The sequence below is a fragment of the Neodiprion virginianus genome, chromosome 6 (genome assembly GCF_021901495.1).
Source record: "Neodiprion virginianus isolate iyNeoVirg1 chromosome 6, iyNeoVirg1.1, whole genome shotgun sequence".
Lineage (NCBI taxonomy): Eukaryota > Metazoa > Arthropoda > Insecta > Hymenoptera > Diprionidae > Neodiprion > Neodiprion virginianus.
Genome location: NC_060882.1, coordinates 25,886,677 through 25,905,900, shown reverse-complemented (window position 1 = coordinate 25,905,900; position 19,224 = coordinate 25,886,677). Strand labels below are relative to the sequence as shown.

The window sequence follows — 19,224 nt, the reverse complement described above, 5'->3', positions numbered from 1 at the left end:
TTTTTGGCGAAAATTTTCGGGATTTTGAAAAGTGCTGGAATTAATTCTTTCAGGCACTATTCCGACGTAATTTTGCGAGAGAAATCGATTGGGCGCAGTCCCAATACGCTGCGATCAACGCATCAGAAGTTACAGCCAAAAAACCAGAACCTGAATTTTCGACATTTTTCAGCAGGTGCTTTTTCGCTCGCCATTTCTCTCCTGTTGGTCCTACGCTCTTTTCGCTGCGAGTTCTGAGTTCCTGAGGGTCCAATTGGTCGGATAAGGATCGTTTAAATCGAATCTGAGACCAAAAGTTTTTTGCCCAAAAAAAAAGTAAGGCTAACCCCTTTGTGTTTTTGGCGGAAATTTTCGCGATTTTGAAAAGTGCTGGAATCAATTAATTGTAGCACTGATCGGATTTAATTTTGCGAGAGAAATCGATTGGGCGCAGTCCCAATACGCTGCGATCAACGCATCAGAAGTTACAGCCAAAAAACCAGAACCTGGATTTTCGACATTTTTCAGCAGGTGCTTTTTCGCTCGCCATTTCTCTCCTGTTGGTCCTACGCTCTTTTCGCTGCGAGTTCTGAGTTCCTGAGGGACCAATTGGTCAGATAAGGGTCGTTTAAATCGAATCTGAGACCAAAAGTTTTTTGCCCAAAAAAAAAGTAAGGCTAACCCCTTTGTGTTTTTGGCGAAAATTTTCGCGATTTTGAAAAGTGCTGGAATCAATTAATTGTAGCACTGATCGGATGTAATTTCGCGAGAGAAATCGATTGGGCGCAGTCCCAATACGCTCCGATCAACGCATCAGAAGTTACAGCCAAAAAACCAGAACCTGAATTTTCCACATTTTCAGGAGGTGCTTTTTCGCTCGCCATTTCTCTCCTGTTGGTCCTACGCTCTTTTCGCTGCGAGTTCTGAGTTCCTGAGGGTCCAATTGGTCAGATAAGGGTCGTTTAAATCGAATCTGAGACCAAAAGTTTTTTGCCCAAAAAAAAAGTAAGGCTAACCCCTTTGTGTTTTTGGCGGAAATTTTCGCGATTTTGAAAAGTGCTGGAATCAATTAATTGTAGCACTGATCGGATGTAATTTTGCGAGAGAAATCGATTGGGCGCAGTCCCAATACGCTGCGATCAACGCATCAGAAGTTACAGCCAAAAAACCAGAACCTGAATTTTCGACATTTTTCAGCAGGTGCTTTTTCGCTCGCCATTTCTCTCCTGTTGGTCCTACGCTCTTTTCGCTGCGAGTTCTGAGTTCCTGAGGGTCCAATCGGTCAGACAAGGGTCGTTTAAATCGAATCTGAGACCAAAAGTTTTTTGCCCAAAAAAAAAGTAAGGCTAACCCCTTTGTGTTTTTGGCGAAAATTTTCGCGATTTTGAAAAGTGCTGGAATCAATTAATTGTAGCACTGATCGGATGTAATTTTGCGAGAGAAATCGATTGGGCGCAGTCCCAATACGCTGCGATCAACGCATCAGAAGTTACAGCCAAAAAACGAGAACCTGGATTTTCGACATTTTTCAGCAGGTGCTTTTTCGCTCGCCATTTCTCTCCTGTTGGTCCTACGCTCTTTTCGCTGCGAGTTCTGAGTTCCTGAGGGTCCAATTGGTCGGTTAAGGATCGTTTAAATCGAATCTGAGACCAAAAGTTTTTTGCCCAAAAAAAAAGTAAGGCTAACCCCTTTGTGTTTTTGGCGGAAATTTTCGCGATTTTGAAAAGTGCTGGAATCAATTAATTGTAGCACTGATCGGATGTAATTTTGCGAGAGAAATCGATTGGGCGCAGTCCCAATACGCTGCGATCAACGCATCAGAAGTTACAGCCAAAAAACCAGAACCTGAATTTTCGACATTTTTCAGCAGGTGCTTTTTCGCTCGCCATTTCTCTCCTGTTGGTCCTACGCTCTTTTCGCTGCGAGTTCTGAGTTCCTGAGGGTCCATCTGGTCAGATAAGGATCGTTTAAATCGAATCTGAGACCAAAAGTTTTTTGCCCAAAAAAAAAGTAAGGCTAACCCCTTTGTGTTTTTGGCGGAAATTTTCGCGATTTTGAAAAGTGCTGGAATCAATTAATTGTAGCACTGATCGGATTTAATTTTGCGAGAGAAATCGATTGGGCGCAGTCCCAATACGCTGCGATCAACGCATCAGAAGTTACAGCCAAAAAACCAGAACCTGAATTTTCGACATTTTTCAGCAGGTGCTTTTTCGCTCGCCATTTCTCTCCTGTTGGTCCTACGCTCTTTTCGCTGCGAGTTCTGAGTTCCTGAGGGACCAATTGGTCAGATAAGGGTCGTTTAAATCGAATCTGAGACCAAAAGTTTTTTGCCCAAAAAAAAAGTAAGGCTAACCCCTTTGTGTTTTTGGCGAAAATTTTCGCGATTTTGAAAAGTGCTGGAATCAATTAATTGTAGCACTGATCGGATGTAATTTCGCGAGAGAAATCGATTGGGCGCAGTCCCAATACGCTCCGATCAACGCATCAGAAGTTACAGCCAAAAAACCAGAACCTGAATTTTCCACATTTTCAGGAGGTGCTTTTTTGCTCGCCATTTCTCTCCTGTTGGTCCTACGCTCTTTTCGCTGCGAGTTCTGAGTTCCTGAGGGTCCAATTGGTCAGATAAGGGTCGTTTAAATCGAATCTGAGACCAAAAGTTTTTTGCCCAAAAAAAAAGTAAGGCTAACCCCTTTGTGTTTTTGGCGGAAATTTTCGCGATTTTGAAAAGTGCTGGAATCAATTAATTGTAGCACTGATCGGATGTAAATTTGCGAGAGAAATCGATTGGGCGCAGTCCCAATACGCTGCGATCAACGCATCAGAAGTTACAGCCAAAAAACCAGAACCCGAATTTTCGACATTTTTCAGCAGGTGCTTTTTCGCTCGCCATTTCTCTCCTGTTGGTCCTACGCTCTTTTCGCTGCGAGTTCTGAGTTCCTGAGGGTCCAATCGGTCAGACAAGGGTCGTTTAAATCGAATCTGAGACCAAAAGTTTTTTGCCCAAAAAAAAAGTAAGGCTAACCCCTTTGTGTTTTTGGCGAAAATTATCGCGATTTTAAAAAGTGCTGGAATCAATTAATTGTAGCACTGATCGGATGTAATTTTGCGAGAGAAATCGATTGGGCGCAGTCCCAATACGCTGCGATCAACGCATCAAAAGTTACAGCCAAAAAACGAGAACCTGGATTTTCGACATTTTACGGCAGGTGCTTTTTCCTTCGTAATTTCTCTCCTATTTGTCCCAAGCTCTTTTTGCTGCGTTTGCTGAGTTCCTGGTGGTCCAATTAGTCGGGAAAAGGTCATACAAATCGAATCTGAGACCAAAAATTTTCGGCCCCAAAAATGAAAAAAAAGTAAGGCTAACCCCTTTGCATTTTTGGCGAAAATTTTCGGGATTTTGAAAAGCGCTGGAATTAATTCTTTCAGGCACTATTCCGACGTAATTTTGCGAGAGAAATCGATTGGGCGCAGTCCCAATACGCTGCGATCAACGCATCAGAAGTTACAGCCAAAAAACCAGAACCTGAATTTTCGACATTTTTCAGCAGGTGCTTTTTCGCTCGCCATTTCTCTCCTGTTGGTCCTACGCTCTTTTCGCTGCGAGTTCTGAGTTCCTGAGGGTCCAATTGGTCAGATAAGGATCGTTTAAATCGAATCTGAGACCAAAAGTTTTTTGCCCAAAAAAAAAGTAAGGCTAACCCCTTTGTGTTTTTGGCGGAAATTTTCGCGATTTTGAAAAGTGCTGGAATCAATTAATTGTAGCACTGATCGGATTTAATTTTGCGAGAGAAATCGATTGGGCGCAGTCCCAATACGCTGCGATCAACGCATCAGAAGTTACAGCCAAAAAACCAGAACCTGAATTTTCGACATTTTTCAGCAGGTGCTTTTTCGCTCGCCATTTCTCTCCTGTTGGTCCTACGCTCTTTTCGCTGCGAGTTCTGAGTTCCTGAGGGTCCAATTGGTCAGACAAGGGTCGTTTAAATCGAATCTGAGACCAAAAGTTTTTTGCCCAAAAAAAAAGTAAGGCTAACCCCTTTCTGTTTTTGGCGGAAATTTTCGCGATTTTGAAAAGTGCTGGAATCAATTAATTGTAGCACTGATCGGATTTGATTTTGCGAGAGAAATCGATTGGGCGCAGTCCCAATACGCTGCGATCAACGCATCAGAAGTTACAGCCAAAAAACGAGAACCTGGATTTTCGACATTTTTCGGCAGGTGCTTTTTCCTTCGTAATTTCTCTCCTGTTGGTCCCACGCTCTTTTTGCTGCGTTTTCTGAGTTCCTGGTGGTCCAATTAGTCGGGAAAAGGTCATACAAATTGAATCTGAGTCCAAAAATTTTCGGCCTCAAAAATGAAAAAAAAGTAAGGCATTTGCATTTTTGGCGAATATTTTCGGGATTTTGAAAAGTGCTGGAATTAATTCTTTCATGGCCTATTCCGACGCGATTTTGCGAGAGAAATCGATTGGGCGCAGTCACAATACGCTGCGATCAACGCATCAAAAGTTACAGCCAAAAAACGAGAACCTGGATTTTCGACATTTTTTGGCAGGTGCTTTTTCCTTCGTAATTTCTCTCCTGTTGGTCCCACGCTCTTTTTGCTGCGTTTTCTGAGTTCCTGGTGGTCCAATTAGTCGGGAAAAGGTCATACAAATCGAATCTGAGACCAAAAATTTTCGGCCCCAAAAATGAAAAAAAAGTAAGGCCCCTTTGAAATCGATTGGGCGCAGTCCCAATACGCTGCGATCAACGCATCAAAAGTTACAGCCAAAAAACGAGAACCTGGATTTTCGACATTTTTTGGCAGGTGCTTTTTCCTTCGTAATTTCTCTCCTGTTGGTCCCACGCTATTTTTGCTGCGTTTTCTGAGTTCCTGGTGGTCCAATTAGTCGGGAAAGGGTCATACAAATCGAATCTGAGACCAAAATTCTCCGGCAAAAAAAAATACCCTTTAATACACCCAAATCGCTGTGATCAACTGATCAGAGGTTACAGCTGAGAAACGTAGAAATGTTTCAACATTATTATTCGACAAGTGTTCCAGAGTTTGGCTACAAACAATAGACTCAATCTAGTTAGAACTTGTTTGAAATGGAAGCGAAATCAACGCTAACACTGAGGCCATTGCTGGATATTCTAAGCCGCAAGAATCCGACATTTTACCTACATACGTCATTGAGAAAAAGTCGATCGAGACAGAAGAAGTCAAACCAAGGTGATTACTTCAGATTGCTTAGCTGTGAACTTTCTGTCACACCAGCGAAATGATTCAGCTAATGAATAAGAACCACATGGAATCCATACCTAAATTATCAGTCTTGAATTTTGATACAAATGAAAGATCTGATAAATTTCTCAATTTATTTTATTCACAAGTCCAACAGTAAAGATGTGTCAACATAATTCCTTATTTTTATACAAACCAAATTGTTCGATTCACATGTCATGTTAGGTTTCGTTTTATAAGTTCATACATTTCAACATTCGTCAATAAGAAAAATTTCAGTATTTAGCCGATTAAGCCATTTGTATTATACATTGTATATTGACCCAATTAATACCTTAATTCCTTACACACTTTTAATGCATGTATGCATGTTTCAATTCTTAAGTAAATATTATTCAGTAAATCATGGAATTAACATATTTCGATAAGATCCGATTACGCAATATCCACGTCAAACCATCGTTCTAATCATGTAGTTGAGTATTCCACCATGTTTGAAGTATGTCAAATCCACCTCGGTATCAAATCGTACGATAACGTCAAAGCGTTTCCCATCATCTGTAGTTACGGTTATTGTTTGCCCAGGACGACAATCCGTGGGAATAATTATGTCATATAACTCAAGTCCCGTTAATCCCAGGGAGTCCGCAGTCTGCCCAGGTAAATATTGCAGTGGAATTATACCCATCCCGACAAGATTGGACCTGCGAAAGTTGAATATTTTTACTAAGAAAGTCTACGTATATTTTAGAAGTTCTTAATCCTTTTTACTGGTTTACTACAGAAGTTTTCTTTATTTTTTGTAGAAGCTTTAAAAAAATTTTGAACGATTTTTCGTTTCGTGTCTTCAAGCAATAAGTTTTACGCGTCTGGTTGGCCAACGTACCTATGTATTCTCTCGTACGACTCTGCTATAACAGCTCGTATACCTTGGAGGAAAGGACCCTTGGCTGCCCAGTCCCTAGAGGAACCAGATCCGTACTCCTTACCAACTAACGCTATGAGTGGTACACCGTCATTGACGTATTTTTCAGCCGCATCAAAAATGTCCATCTGTGAAATAAAAAATAAGAGGTGTAATCAATTGCCGCTAGAGTAAAACTTCGATTATTCGAACTTGGGGTCAAAAAATTAATTGTTGGCGCGAAATATACATTGTTGCGCGTTTTTCATCTTCCATCGTTATCCTACTCATAGCGCCGCTTCTACCAATAAAATAAGCATTCGATGTTTAAAAGAGATTTAATATGTATTTAGATGTCTAATATAAACTGTTTGTCGATTAAAATTTATGTCATATGTATTGCCTTTCAGTTATTCGAACTTTCGATTATCCGAACTACGCTCGGACACAATTAATTCGGATAATCGAGGTTCTGCTGTATGTTATTAAATTGCATAATGAATTCATCATTGTACACCACTGTAACAACTAGAATAATAAATAAACGTTACAAATACTAGACCATCACTCACCTCTTCATTAGTCGGAATGTATATAGTGCGAGGTCCAGCTTTGCCAATAAATTTATTAACTAAACGAATATTCGCAAATGTTCCACGTGCCATGACAGCGTCGTTACCACGTCGTGAACCATAAGAATTGAATTCTTTAGGTTTCAATCTGAAATAAAAAAAGATGGTGAACATTCGTCATGTTTGTATAAAGGATTGACGTCAGTAATTTTTGGTAAAACACGATTTTAGTGCGGATAGAAAGTAAAATGTACCCTCGCTTAGCAAGATATCTTGCTGCCGGTGAATTTCTTGCGATGCTTCCAGCTGGGCTGATGTGATCTGTTGTTACCGAATCCCCAAGATTAAGTAGTACGCGAGCTCTTCGAATGGGCCTTGCAGGCGGAAGTTCCTACAAATAACAGACCGCCAAGAAAAAAATTACTGAAGCACTGATTTATGAGAAAATTTTGATTAATTTAATAATAATCCTCACTTTTGTAAGTCCCTCGAAGTACGGTGGATGTTTTATGTACGTTGATTCCGCATCCCAGGGATACAGTTTGCCTTCGGGTGCTTGAAGACTGGACCAGCTTCCGCTGCCCTTTTCGATTTTGCTATAAACCTCCGTGAACATTGCTGGAATCACGTGTTTCTGTTCAATGGTTTGAATCTCTGCTCGCGTTGGCCATATGTCTCGCAAGAATATTTCTTTCCCATCCGCTCTGCGTCCTGTGTACAGAAAAATAGTTGTTGACTTTTTGGCCCGATAATATTAACGAAAAGGTAGAAAGTAAGATGCTTTCAAAGGAAAGACGAACAACGGAATAATTATCCTTCAACGTTTAATCATTAAACATGCTCTGTATCACTTCTGCTTATTTCATTATAAATTTCAAATATTCGATAGCTGTTTGATTTACTAATCAATACTCACCAAGAGGCTCTGTGTCAAAGTCGATAATAACTGTCCCCGCAATTGCATAAGCAATTACTAACAGAGGCGAGGCCAAATAATTTGCTCTAGTATTCGGATGAATCCTGCCTTCGAAATTACGATTTCCAGATAGAACACCGCAACAGACAAGTTCGTTCTGAAAGGAAATAAAATTATCAACAAATAAAACTTCAACTTTACACTAAAATTGCAATATTTTTCAGTACGTAAAAATATACAAAGAGCGAATAATAAAAAATCCTCAATCGAATACTATTTCGTTTTCATGTTCGATAACGTAATTTTGTTCGACGCATGAATATTGATTGATTAAACGGAAGAACGTGTAAATGAAAATCATGAAAAAATTCGAGTAACTCAATTACCTTCTCAATAGCGTCTACCATGGAGTCCGGAAGCGGTCCGCTGTTTCCGATACAAGTCATACATCCGTAGCCGACTACATCAAACCCTAATTGCATCAGACTTGGAATCACGCCACTTTCTTTGAGATAATAAGTAACAACGCCAGAGCCGGGAGACAACGAGGTTTTTATGTACGGAGCTACGGTAAGGCCGGCTTCGACGGCTTTTTTGGCAAGAAGACCTGAAGAATGAAACGGACAAGATTGGATTAATCAGCCTATCGAGCTGATTTATTTATTTATATTATTTTCATCATGATTATAATACAGGCATATTACTTACCAGCGCCAAGCATAACGCTCGGATTACTCGTGTTTGTGCAGCTGGTGATGGCCGCGATTACGACCGACCCATGATTCAGTGTGTAATCTTTACCTTCGAATTGAAATTTACCCTCTGTCTTCAATTTCTCAGGCTTCAAACCGAAACCTTTGAACCCGATCTGAAAAGGACAAAACACAAACAAATTCAATGAACGGTTCAAGAAACCACGACTTTATCGTGTTGTACGTAATCTTTAGAATTTTCACGCAGTAAATCCTGACTGCATTATTTTAAATTTCTATTTTAAATTTCCATTTTAAAGAAAAATTTTTTTTTTCTTTGAATTACCAGCCACTGTGGAAGTCATGAAAATCCATTACAGGAGCAATGAGTTCACAGGAAATGATGACAAAACATTATTTATGTGTTATAAATTGCTAATGTTTAAATTTAGCGATGGAAAGTTGCGAACTGATTATTTACATGGAAGAATTTCGACTCGACAGAGCTGCAGAAAAAGTGGTTGACCTCATGAAATGACTGGATCATTGCACTGAAAAGCAAAATTTGCTGAATCGTACAAGTTCGCGTGGTCAGCCTGATGTGCGTTGTGCGCAAACGTTGAAATAGACCATTCTTGAGCAAAGAGCCGAGGTGAACGTCCTGATGCAAAGCGCGAATTTAATGCAACAAATTCAGAATTCGATTCAACGTTATAGCATGTTCATATATTTAGAAATACTTCACACATGCATACCCTTACAGTAGAATATACATTGCGTCTTTTCTTCCTCCGATACAATGACTGAAAAATTTCAATCATCGTGAGGATAAGTCAATTTTCGGACGTACGTTGTGATTATATATTTTTAAAACTGTTCGATTCAAGGAAAAAAAAATCATCACATCGCTACCCAGCTAGGTGATCAAAATATTTGTTAACAATGGTTCTCAAAGTTAAAAATCTCACTAATTGCTAATATAATTGTTAAGGTTTGAAAAAAGGTGTTTAACGACTATACCTCACAGCTCATAAAATTAAGAAAATACAATATAATAATCAAGAAAAGACACAAAAGAAAATGTGACAGAGGAGTATAATAGCCTGGATGCATAAGTACGTGGATATATCTATATTTCTATAATGCCAGCAGGATATGAGCTAATTATTAGTTTCGTAGAAACGATTGCGGTCGAGCGACTAATGACTGAAGGAGAGACGTGCGGCGACGTCCAGAAATCAGCTTGAAAAATTTTCGATGCGATTAGCATATTATGTATCTGCTAATCACTATGTACATATATATGTAATATATAGCGATATTACAAATATATATATATATATAGGTATGCATGCATATTCCGCCGGAGAAGTGCATAACGTTATATTAAACGGAACTATTTTCGTCCATTCGAATTTTAGAACTAATGAAGTAATCGATATGATCTTCAAAGTCTTTAATCACCGTGCTAATTACACCAACTTCGCGCTTCAACAATTTGCATTTATATCTCGTTGCGAAAACCGAAATTCAGTTTACAAGCGTAAGACGAGTTGTAAAATTCCTCGCAAGTATGTACACAGGGTAATACCGTACTTCCCGGAAGGTGCATGGAATTTTCGAATGCCTTGCAATTTCTAAGGTCCTTTCTATACCTAGGGTCTAATCGTAAGTAGACGATCAGCAATCCTCGTCGCCCATACTGTACTCAATTGTCTCGAAATTTCAGACGGTCTTACTTAAAGCCTTTATGGATGTACAGCACTCGTATACCTGTGTACAAAATTCGTCCTGTGGAAAATTCTAGGGTTTAAGAAGAAATAACAGTTACATTTGAGAACTGCCAAAAGATTTTTCGAAGACATTTGTCACACGTAAACCCTATATTGTCTTTAAATATTACATAATAATTTTTAGAAAGTCTGCGTTTCGAAAATTTTATTTTTTTCAAAAAATACGTAATCATGCCATGAGTGAATCTGCATTTTCTTACAGTTTTTGAAAATTGCGTCAATCGATAGCAGATATACTGCAGAGTCCCTTAAATTTCAAAGTACTTATAGGCAGATACGACGAAAGAGAAAGAAATAACGAGAGAATGGCTGAACGTGCATATCCGTACAGTATGTGAGTATAACAATAGAAATTGCATAGGCAATGCAAAATAAGAAGGATGTCATATCAGCAATTTGCCAAGGCGCGTGTGAGAGCTCACGTATGATTCTCAGTTAATTATGCAGTTGTTACTGCAGTTCTCGTTTGTCCGCGATCCCGAAGCATCGTGTCGGATTTTTACACTTAATAATCAACGACGAATTTTGTGAAGCGATAAATTTATCTTAAACATCGCGTATTTTCTCGTTTCTGCCGTTAGCCGCGTGTAGAATTTCAACAGTCTATGGTTATTTAAATTTTTGCAGGTAAGTGCTTTTGAAAATGAGGAAAGCGCACCATCAATTTACGACTCCCTTGCTCAAACTCCCAACTTACAGTTACGATGTAGGTATATAGCAGTACGGCTGCACTTTCTAGGAAAATATTTTTCAATGCCCCGGGCAAGAAGTTATATATTACCGAAAAACGTTTGGCGCGGCGTGTAAATTGGATTTTCAACGCATTTAAAATCGCAGTATGAATACCCAGAAGCGGACAGTTCGCACAATTTTTCAAACATCCTCGAAATTTTCATTGCAAATTATTTGAAGGTACAAATTTATTGCAAAACCGAAAATCACCGATTGCGATACGCTCGAATTCCACCGTTTAACCACCTGCAGGCTTTCGACTTTCGACCTTGGTTTTCCCGGGTACGTAGAACAACACATTGTTCCTACAAGAATATTTACAATAAAGACGAGCGCATTTTACAAGTTTCACATTCCGGGGTTACAAACCCGACAGCTGTTCCGGACCATCGGAAATTTACCAGGCCTGCAGTACAGTTCTCCGTAAATTTTTGTTCGGGGAATTTTCGAGACCCTCGTTTTTAGAAATCATGTTAGAAATATTAATTATACGATACAGACAAAGCGTTGATTTTACAACCGGATTGTCGCGACCGTCCGGCCCGAAATATTTTCGTTAAATTTTATAGCTATTCCAAACAAACAGCAAGCATTGTGTCTGGAATTGCTGGTGCAAATTATTCTACCTTTACGATTAGGGTAATATACTTCGATGTTTGCAAATCCAGTGACTAATGTTATTTTCGAAATTATTTCAAAGCAAGGACGATTCACCAAGGGCAATTATTTCATCAAATGTTTGTCCCTTTGCATGACTCAAATTTACTGTTATATTCATTATTGGAAAATTTTTGTTCAAATCTTACGTTCGACGTGTGTGATTAATCGTGACGGGAAGTCGGTTAGAACTTGAGATAAAAAAAAAACAGAAGCGGATACGTAAGATATAAATTGGTTTAAAACCGGCATCAAACTTGTCGCTTTTCTGCCAAGATCTTGAAGCGACGAGCCATACTAACCGCCTGCTGGGGGAGGGTACACGTCGAACGGTTCAAATATACATTTCCGGACGAAGAAAAGAAGTTCTTGCCGATTTCCAACTGCAGCTCTAATACCAAATTTACTGAACACGCAGAGGCAACGGTATTAAGGGGGTGGCTTATCGTTGGTAGATTTCGATGTTGACGTGGATATCTTCAAACATCAAAGTTCATATATCTCAATATTGGAATGTTGTTATTCGGAATTGCGTAGAGAATAAGGCCGTTGAGAAATTTTTTGCATTTGAGATACGTCAACGTCGAAATCGACCAGGTCACCCACTTAACGGATTTTCACCACCACAGCGCAACGAAACACGCATATTAAGGCGATGTGTTGTAAGAACAATTGAAAAATTACAAAATTCAAATGCCCGAGGCGACACAATTCCTGACGGCGATCGCATAATGAGTCCGTCCATTACCAGTTACTTTTAGTAAATCGAACGCGCTTTTGTATCATGAGTATAATATAACGAGTTCAAGATGTACGAAATGGAAACGTGAAGCTATAACGTGTCGTTCAGCGCATAGGAAATATGTAAGCGATAGTTTTTTCGTTTCTTGTTCTTCTGAAAAAAGGAAATTTCTGATAGGACCGAGATAAAAGTTTCAAGCGTACACGGCATGACATTGTATTTAAGAATTGGATTTTATCTTGTTTTTCAATTATTTACAAACGATATTATCTCGCTACTCCAACGTTTTCTTTCCTCAATCGGCAGAATATATTTAGTGATACCGATAACACACAAGGTATACTTGCACGAAGCAGCGATAATCGCAGCTGAAGACGAACCGCGGATGAGTTAATGTTTAAACTCTTCGTCGGACGAAACAATCGCCGCTGTGTATACGTTTTTATTTTGTACAACGTTTTATGGTCATTGGTTGTAGGTATAACGTATGTACATACATCCATCGATTTCTATTCAATCATTTTTTAACAAACATTAACAGAGTCGTATTGCGAGCTCTTACTGTCGCTCGATTATATCAGATGAATGATGCACGTACTGACAAATCACCGCGAGATTTTCTTCTAAACTAACAATAAATATATTGGCCTGTTTTCTAATTCAGAAAACAAGCATGTATGCTTCGTTAATTATTACACATAATGCGTGCGACGATTAAAATACTTTTACGCTACTCAATACGAATTGAATTTACACTAGTTTAATTAATTAATAGGGAAATGTGAGTAATCGTAATTGATTCGTGTTACGAGTATGAAAAAATTGAGGTGATTCGAGAATTGAAATAATTTAATCCCGATATAACTTTCACGCGACTTTTATATAAAAATTTATTTTTCGTGTACAAAATTAAAGCAGAGTACAGACAAATCATTTCTCGTACACTTTGCGAAGCCCGCTTAAGGGAAGGAGAAAATATGGCAAAGAGACTCGTGGTTGGCCGCAGCGTATACCTGGGTATACCTGGGCCAATGGTGTTGCCGATTTTTCAATATTTCTCGGAAAAGTTGCGACCGGGGGTGGTGACCGACGGTCAGTTTGGTGGTGGGGAGAGGGTGTACGTGTATAAATAAGGCCCGCCGGCCAAGCAAGGCTATTAGTTGCAAGTTCCTTGTTGCACTGTGAACTTCTAATCTCCTCGGCGTAAAATTCAACTCAGCCTTTGGTTTGCTGGCGCAGTGTTTCGGTTGCTTTAGGCATAAGGATTGGGCTGTGAATCTTCAATATTGAAATACCCACGAATTTTTCCATTATTCAAACACACGTCGTCCTGCTACTCGAGGTAAGAAGACTACGATTTGACGAATATTTGCAAATTTTTCAACATCTCTAACGAGTTACTTTAGAATAATTCATTTTGAATATTTCCTCGATTTTCATTTCGTCCGATTTTAAACTTCGGCTAATATCGAGTACAGTAAAAATTTTGTCATTGTTTTAATTCGTACGATTACGCACAGCTTGAACGGCTGATGTCGGATGAATTCTCATCCGGTAGTGGATATAGTTGAAACCTCACCGGGTAGGATTCATCCTATGGCAGTCCATAATCAACAATATTTATTCATAAGTCGAAGAATCAGGATTAATGGTAAAGAATATTGCGCGGTTCAATTATTATGAATAATTTGAATAATCGTATCTCGCTGCTGGAGGCGCAGTATCGATCTAGTGACACGGATTGTTGAGCTCGTGACTAGATCAAAATACTCGTCTTCATCGACTAGAGAACGCATCGTCATCGGAATCTAATGAGGCAGCACTTATGGAATCAACGGCAGAACGCAAGAAATGATCGTCCCGTATATTTTTCTTTGGTGATCTAACTGTATGGTGAATGAAAGGATCATAAAGCTAGATCAGCAAGGCAAAACGTATGTGACATAACACCGAGAGATTGCAACGAACGAGCGAGAAACTGAAAAACACGTACGCGGAGTGATCAGGCTGAAGCACAATTCGCCGTCTGTAAGTAATTCGATCTTATACGGAAAATGACAAAGTGACTAACAATGCTTAATCACGGAAATGCACGAAAATTTCATTACCATAGGATATTGTGGTTCGAAGGGACTCTTGCGGTGATTTGTGTTGATAAAATTATCACATCACAGCAGTAGTTACCTGCGCATCCTCTGTCCAACAATCATCATCTCTACTTGTATGATAACAATAACAGGGAACTTTTGTTTCTGTATTAATCGCCCATTTATAAAATTTTCCACACCCGCTTTCTTTTTCTAGCTTTCAATTCAGTTAACAAAGTACGATATGGGACGAACATAACTCCGTTTGACGATATTTTTGATTCGTCACTGGGTTATGTTTGTCCCACGTAAGTGCTGCTTCATCATCGACGGCGCCTGAATTTCAGATACTCGAAATCTGCTACATATCTACTCGTTGTTCCCGTTTACCGATTTCTACTGGTCACAAAATGTTTACATCATTTTTCCGAAGATTTGTACTTTGCTTTGTCGTTATTTGCTCGAGTTATCAACATGGCAAAAATTTATGCGTCACTCATTCCAGTTACACGCAATCCCTTAATCGCTATCTTACCTTAGCAGATAGACAGCTCAGAAAATCGTTTTTCATGTCGGAAACGGAAACGCGATCGTGCGGCCTTTTCGGTCCGCTTACGCTCGAGACGACTGTGGCTAAATCGAGAGTCACTACTTCCGAAAAGACTGGATCCTGGCTGGGATCGTTGTAATTTCTCAGCATCTTCACCGTCCTTAGATATTCTTCTATGTAAGTAACGTGTTTCTCCGAACGACCTGTAGGGTGCGGGGTATATTGAAAAATTAATCGTTAAATAACAATAGGGTTCTAACAGAACCAACACAACGATGAATTGAAAAATGTAGCTCACTTGTCTGTCTGAGATATGATAAACTTTGTTGATCGACGGCGAAAAATCCAACCGTGGCTCCATACTCTGGACACATGTTCGATATCGTAGCTCTGTCGGCAATGCTTAATTCCGCTACCCCGGGACCAAAGAATTCAACGAATTTCCCGACGACTCCAAGTTGACGTAAGTTCTAGTAGCCATAAATAGTCAGCAAAGTAAATATGGTTTTGACCGTAAATCACGTAACTTTAAAATTTGAGGATTAGAGTCAGAGAGAAATTCCGGTTACTGAGATTAGATAATGCTAAGAAGGAAAGCGCAGGCAAAATTTTACGTTCTAAAATTACCTTGGTAATTGTAAGTACAAGGTCTGTAGATGTGACATATTGATTCAAGATCCCTTCGAGTTTATAGCCAACAACTTTTGGGAGGAGCATGGATATTGCTTGGCCAAGCATAACAGCCTCTGCTTCAATGCCGCCAACACCCCAACCCAGAACTCCAAGGCCGTTGATCATTGTTGTGTGAGAATCTGTTCCAACAACGCTGTCTGGGTAGAGAACACCGTCGTTGTTGAAAACAACTCTTGCCAAGTATTCAAGATTCACTTGATGTACAATTCCACTTCCAGGTGGAACTATCAGCATGTTCTTAAAAGCTTTCGCACCCCACTGGATTTTGGAAATTAAAAACTATTGTTAACAGTGCCAGATGATGTGGAGACTTTAAATTATTGACTACTTATAGGTACTGAGATTTAGATAATATTCAAAATCTGCAATTATCATTTATTTATTTTTTTTTAATTGAATGAACCTGAAATTCATGGGTCTGTACAACTTACTTTTAAGAACATGAATCTCTCTTTGTTTCTCTCAAACTCGAGTTCTTCATTCTTCTTCAAAGAGTCATCACTGGAAATGAAAAATTTGTATATTCAAATTTGGATGCATAACTACAATTTTAATTAACACTAAATAAAAATTTTATTTTGGATACGTGAAAAAATAAATTAATCAATTCGTAACGAATACCAATTATATTAATTATTCACAAATAAATAAAAAATTCTTTTGTTGATAAGCATACTGCATTTAAAAATTTTTGTATTACATTGAATAGAAAAATGCTGGTTCGTCTATAATTTTTAATGATAATTTTTTGTCATCAAGCCATCATCAACTTCTCAACTTTGTTTAATCCCAAAATCGTTAATTTTACAGTAACATTTACCCTCTGGTGAAATCAACTTGTACGGAATGGTCAATAACAAGATCTGACGGACAGATTGGATTTATTTTATCAGGATCACCTCCAAGGCTTTTCACCGCATCTCTCATTGCAGCAAAATCGACCACTGCCGGTACTCCAGTAAAATCCTGAAAAATTTTTAATTAAAAACCCTTGAAAATTGCAAATATTATTTCCTATTTTAAACACTGGTCAATATTAAGGCTGTCAGACTAAAGCTAGTTACCCATATTTAATTTCGTATGGTATGTTCTGTACCTCACTCCACTTAAAACTTAATCTTGTACAAACAAGTTTTGGTAATAGATTTCTGAACAGATAACATTCCTGAATCTGATATTGAGTACTTTTGTACTGTGCATATTATCGAGCTACAACTAAGGTGTAAAACTACAATAATTCACATACCCAGAAGAAAATGTATTAACTTATAAAATCAATTTCCTTGAATGAGAAATTAGATTTCAATAAAATTCCATTTTTATATAATAAATGTGATTTGTGCGACTGAACGCAAATTTCAATCAGATAAATATGTTTAGCCTATGAAAATAGAGTATTTGTAACTAGTTAAGCGATTAAAGATTGTAAGAACGAATTTTTAGCAATTGATGTAGCTATCATGGGAAATTACTCGAAAGATTTTACATGGTTCAAGAATTGAGCGGCAACTATGAAGCTGAAACAATATGACCTTTGGCCTGTGATAAAGCATTCACATTTTTTATCAGTAAACTTAGCCACGTTTTTCTGATTTATTACGTAATGATGCAATGATATTTTTCTCGAAGATAAGTGTTGAGGATGTATATTTGTAGACGTGTTACTTAACCAGTAATAATATACACAATAATACAAAGTATCAAAGAGTTTTAATTCATTTCTTGAATAAACTTTTATACCCAAAAACTGACACAACTATTTTAGAGTCTTTGAATTCATATTTGTGTAGTTAATGATTAAAGAAAAATGTACTTCATTACCTGTAGAATAACCCTGGCTGGTTTGAAGGCGACCTCGACCCCCTCTGGAACTTTTTGGTTTGTCTCCCATTTCAGAATTTTTTCTACGTCTGTCTTTTTTACTTGAAATTCATCACAGTTCCTAACTGCACTTTCCAGGAGAACCCTTATGGAAAAGGGTAACTTATCTGTTGATAATATTGAATGAAAATTATTACAAAAATTGTGATAATGCATGTTAAAACGAAGTTTTATATTAAATATGATAACAAACAAAGGCTGTACCATATTTATCACCAAAGCTGGCGACATCATAATATTGGCAATCTATTCCTCCGATCTCAATCGTCTTCAATAAACGTTTGTACGGATTTTCCCCTAGAATCATAAATACATGAGTATAATGTTGACATACTTGTGGATTATGTAACAATTAAGTATTCATGACGCAGACTCGGTGTCCAGTTGTATTTGAATGTTGCGAAGGTACGATTCTTAAATACAATCTTATTCAAAGATTCAGGCTTGACTTTTGGTCGAATGCAATTGACGATACATCTTGAATATTCGACTTAGTGAATTCACAAACCTTCAAGTATCTTACAAAAAAAAGTAACTTCAGAAAGTATTGAATTGAAGATTAAGAAGAGAAAATTACAGATTCAGTTGGAAAATAGAGATAATGTGATTCATTCCATATGTAGAAAGTAAGTTATTTACTAACGACAACACCATAGCTTGATGACGACTTAGGTATGTGACGTTTCTGCGATGTTAAAAGCTCAACAGGTCGACGCTTCGCAAGTAAATGGAAATCTTTTGATAACTGGGTGAAAAATTGTATACACCTCAGCATAATACAGAAAAGAATTTCATTAACATTTTATTGACACATGTGACGCGGAAAAAGAATTTTCTGCAATATGTCGATGATGTGGCAATCGACAAACGACTAACATACCAGCCATGCAGCTCAAAGTTATTAACAAATGAAAGAGGCTAATTTATTTCGTTTAACTGTAATAACGATTAACATGAGTGAAGATAAAGTACACCGAAATACGATAAACTATCCATTGTTGCAATGAAAGAAAATAGGAGTGGAGAGAAATATTTTTTCTTGATCACCATCAGCGATATCCATGAATATTAATTTTTATGCTCGTTTCGTAAGAGATAAAAATGTTTCAACGTGAGCGAATATTTTCCCAAGGTTACTAGGCATGTAGCAAATATTATCCACCCGTGCCGTCACCTGTCAGCATATTTCTATGAAAATTAGGCCAACTGCAAAGCGGTAAACAAATTATCGTACTGCAACTCACCAGCCATGACTGGCAATCGAAAAGTCACGTTCACCAGGACTGCAGAGCGCAACACGACGGCAACCTGACGGCTGGATGTTGCGCTGGGACCGCCTAGCGTCGAACTGTCGACGTCGCGACGCTATCGTGAATCTCGATGTGTGTCATATCTACGCACCATTCGCGCGCACACCGCGAAGATAAATTACTACCGATGGAGGGATGATGACATTCCTAATTTTGAATATTCGAAAGCGTAGATTTCGATTTAAATGAGAATAAGGGTGAATCGTTATTGAAAATTTATTTATTTCTTGCCTCTGTGGTTTCTCACATTCGAATATTTGTCAGCCGCAATGCTTTTAGTCGTTGACTTGAGATTAGAATGAGAAATTTGCATAAAGTAGGAGAATTTCAAACGATGGTATAAGTAATTAAACATGGCCGCCGTTGACGTGTGTAAGATATTATTTTTGTTTTACGATCGTCTTTAATACCTACACATGTATCATTTATTCAGCGCTATTTCATACCGAATAATATTATATCAAGAATAGTTTACTCAGAGTTT

The 19,224-nt window shown here is 38.3% G+C and overlaps 1 protein-coding gene across 3 annotated transcripts; it reads right to left on the bottom strand.

The window, feature by feature from the left end:
• Positions 1-5,331: 5,331 nt before the first annotated feature.
• Positions 5,332-18,826, bottom strand: LOC124306860 (cytoplasmic aconitate hydratase-like). Of its 3 annotated transcripts, none has more exons than XM_046767955.1 (16): positions 18,675-18,826; positions 17,635-17,727; positions 17,371-17,537; positions 16,370-16,515; positions 15,981-16,050; positions 15,484-15,807; positions 15,155-15,326; positions 14,842-15,059; positions 8,312-8,471; positions 7,990-8,210; positions 7,604-7,760; positions 7,163-7,398; positions 6,942-7,078; positions 6,688-6,835; positions 6,098-6,264; positions 5,332-5,915 (listed from the first exon to the last, which is right to left on the bottom strand). In XM_046767955.1, the coding sequence occupies exons 1-16, from the start codon at positions 18,679-18,681 to the stop codon at positions 5,663-5,665; spliced, it is 2,676 nt and encodes an 891-aa protein (XP_046623911.1). In that variant the 5' UTR covers positions 18,682-18,826; the 3' UTR covers positions 5,332-5,662. The 3 variants fall into 3 exon arrangements, with proteins under 3 accessions (XP_046623911.1, XP_046623909.1, XP_046623910.1); XM_046767953.1 differs by lacking the exon at positions 18,675-18,826 and adding an exon at positions 18,605-18,629; XM_046767954.1 differs by lacking the exon at positions 18,675-18,826 and having other exon boundaries at positions 17,635-17,737.
• Positions 18,827-19,224: the final 398 nt, after the last annotated feature.

What these genes read in the sequence shown, in the direction of transcription:
- LOC124306860 (XM_046767953.1), bottom strand. An exon ending in TTGTACTTACAATTACCAAG is followed by an intron (nt 15,327 to 15,483) that starts GTAATTTTAGAA and finishes TATGGCTACTAG; the next exon opens with AACTTACGTCAACTTGGAGT. An exon ending in GAGCGTTATGCTTGGCGCTG is followed by an intron (nt 8,211 to 8,311) that starts GTAAGTAATATG and finishes TTCATTCTTCAG; the next exon opens with GTCTTCTTGCCAAAAAAGCC.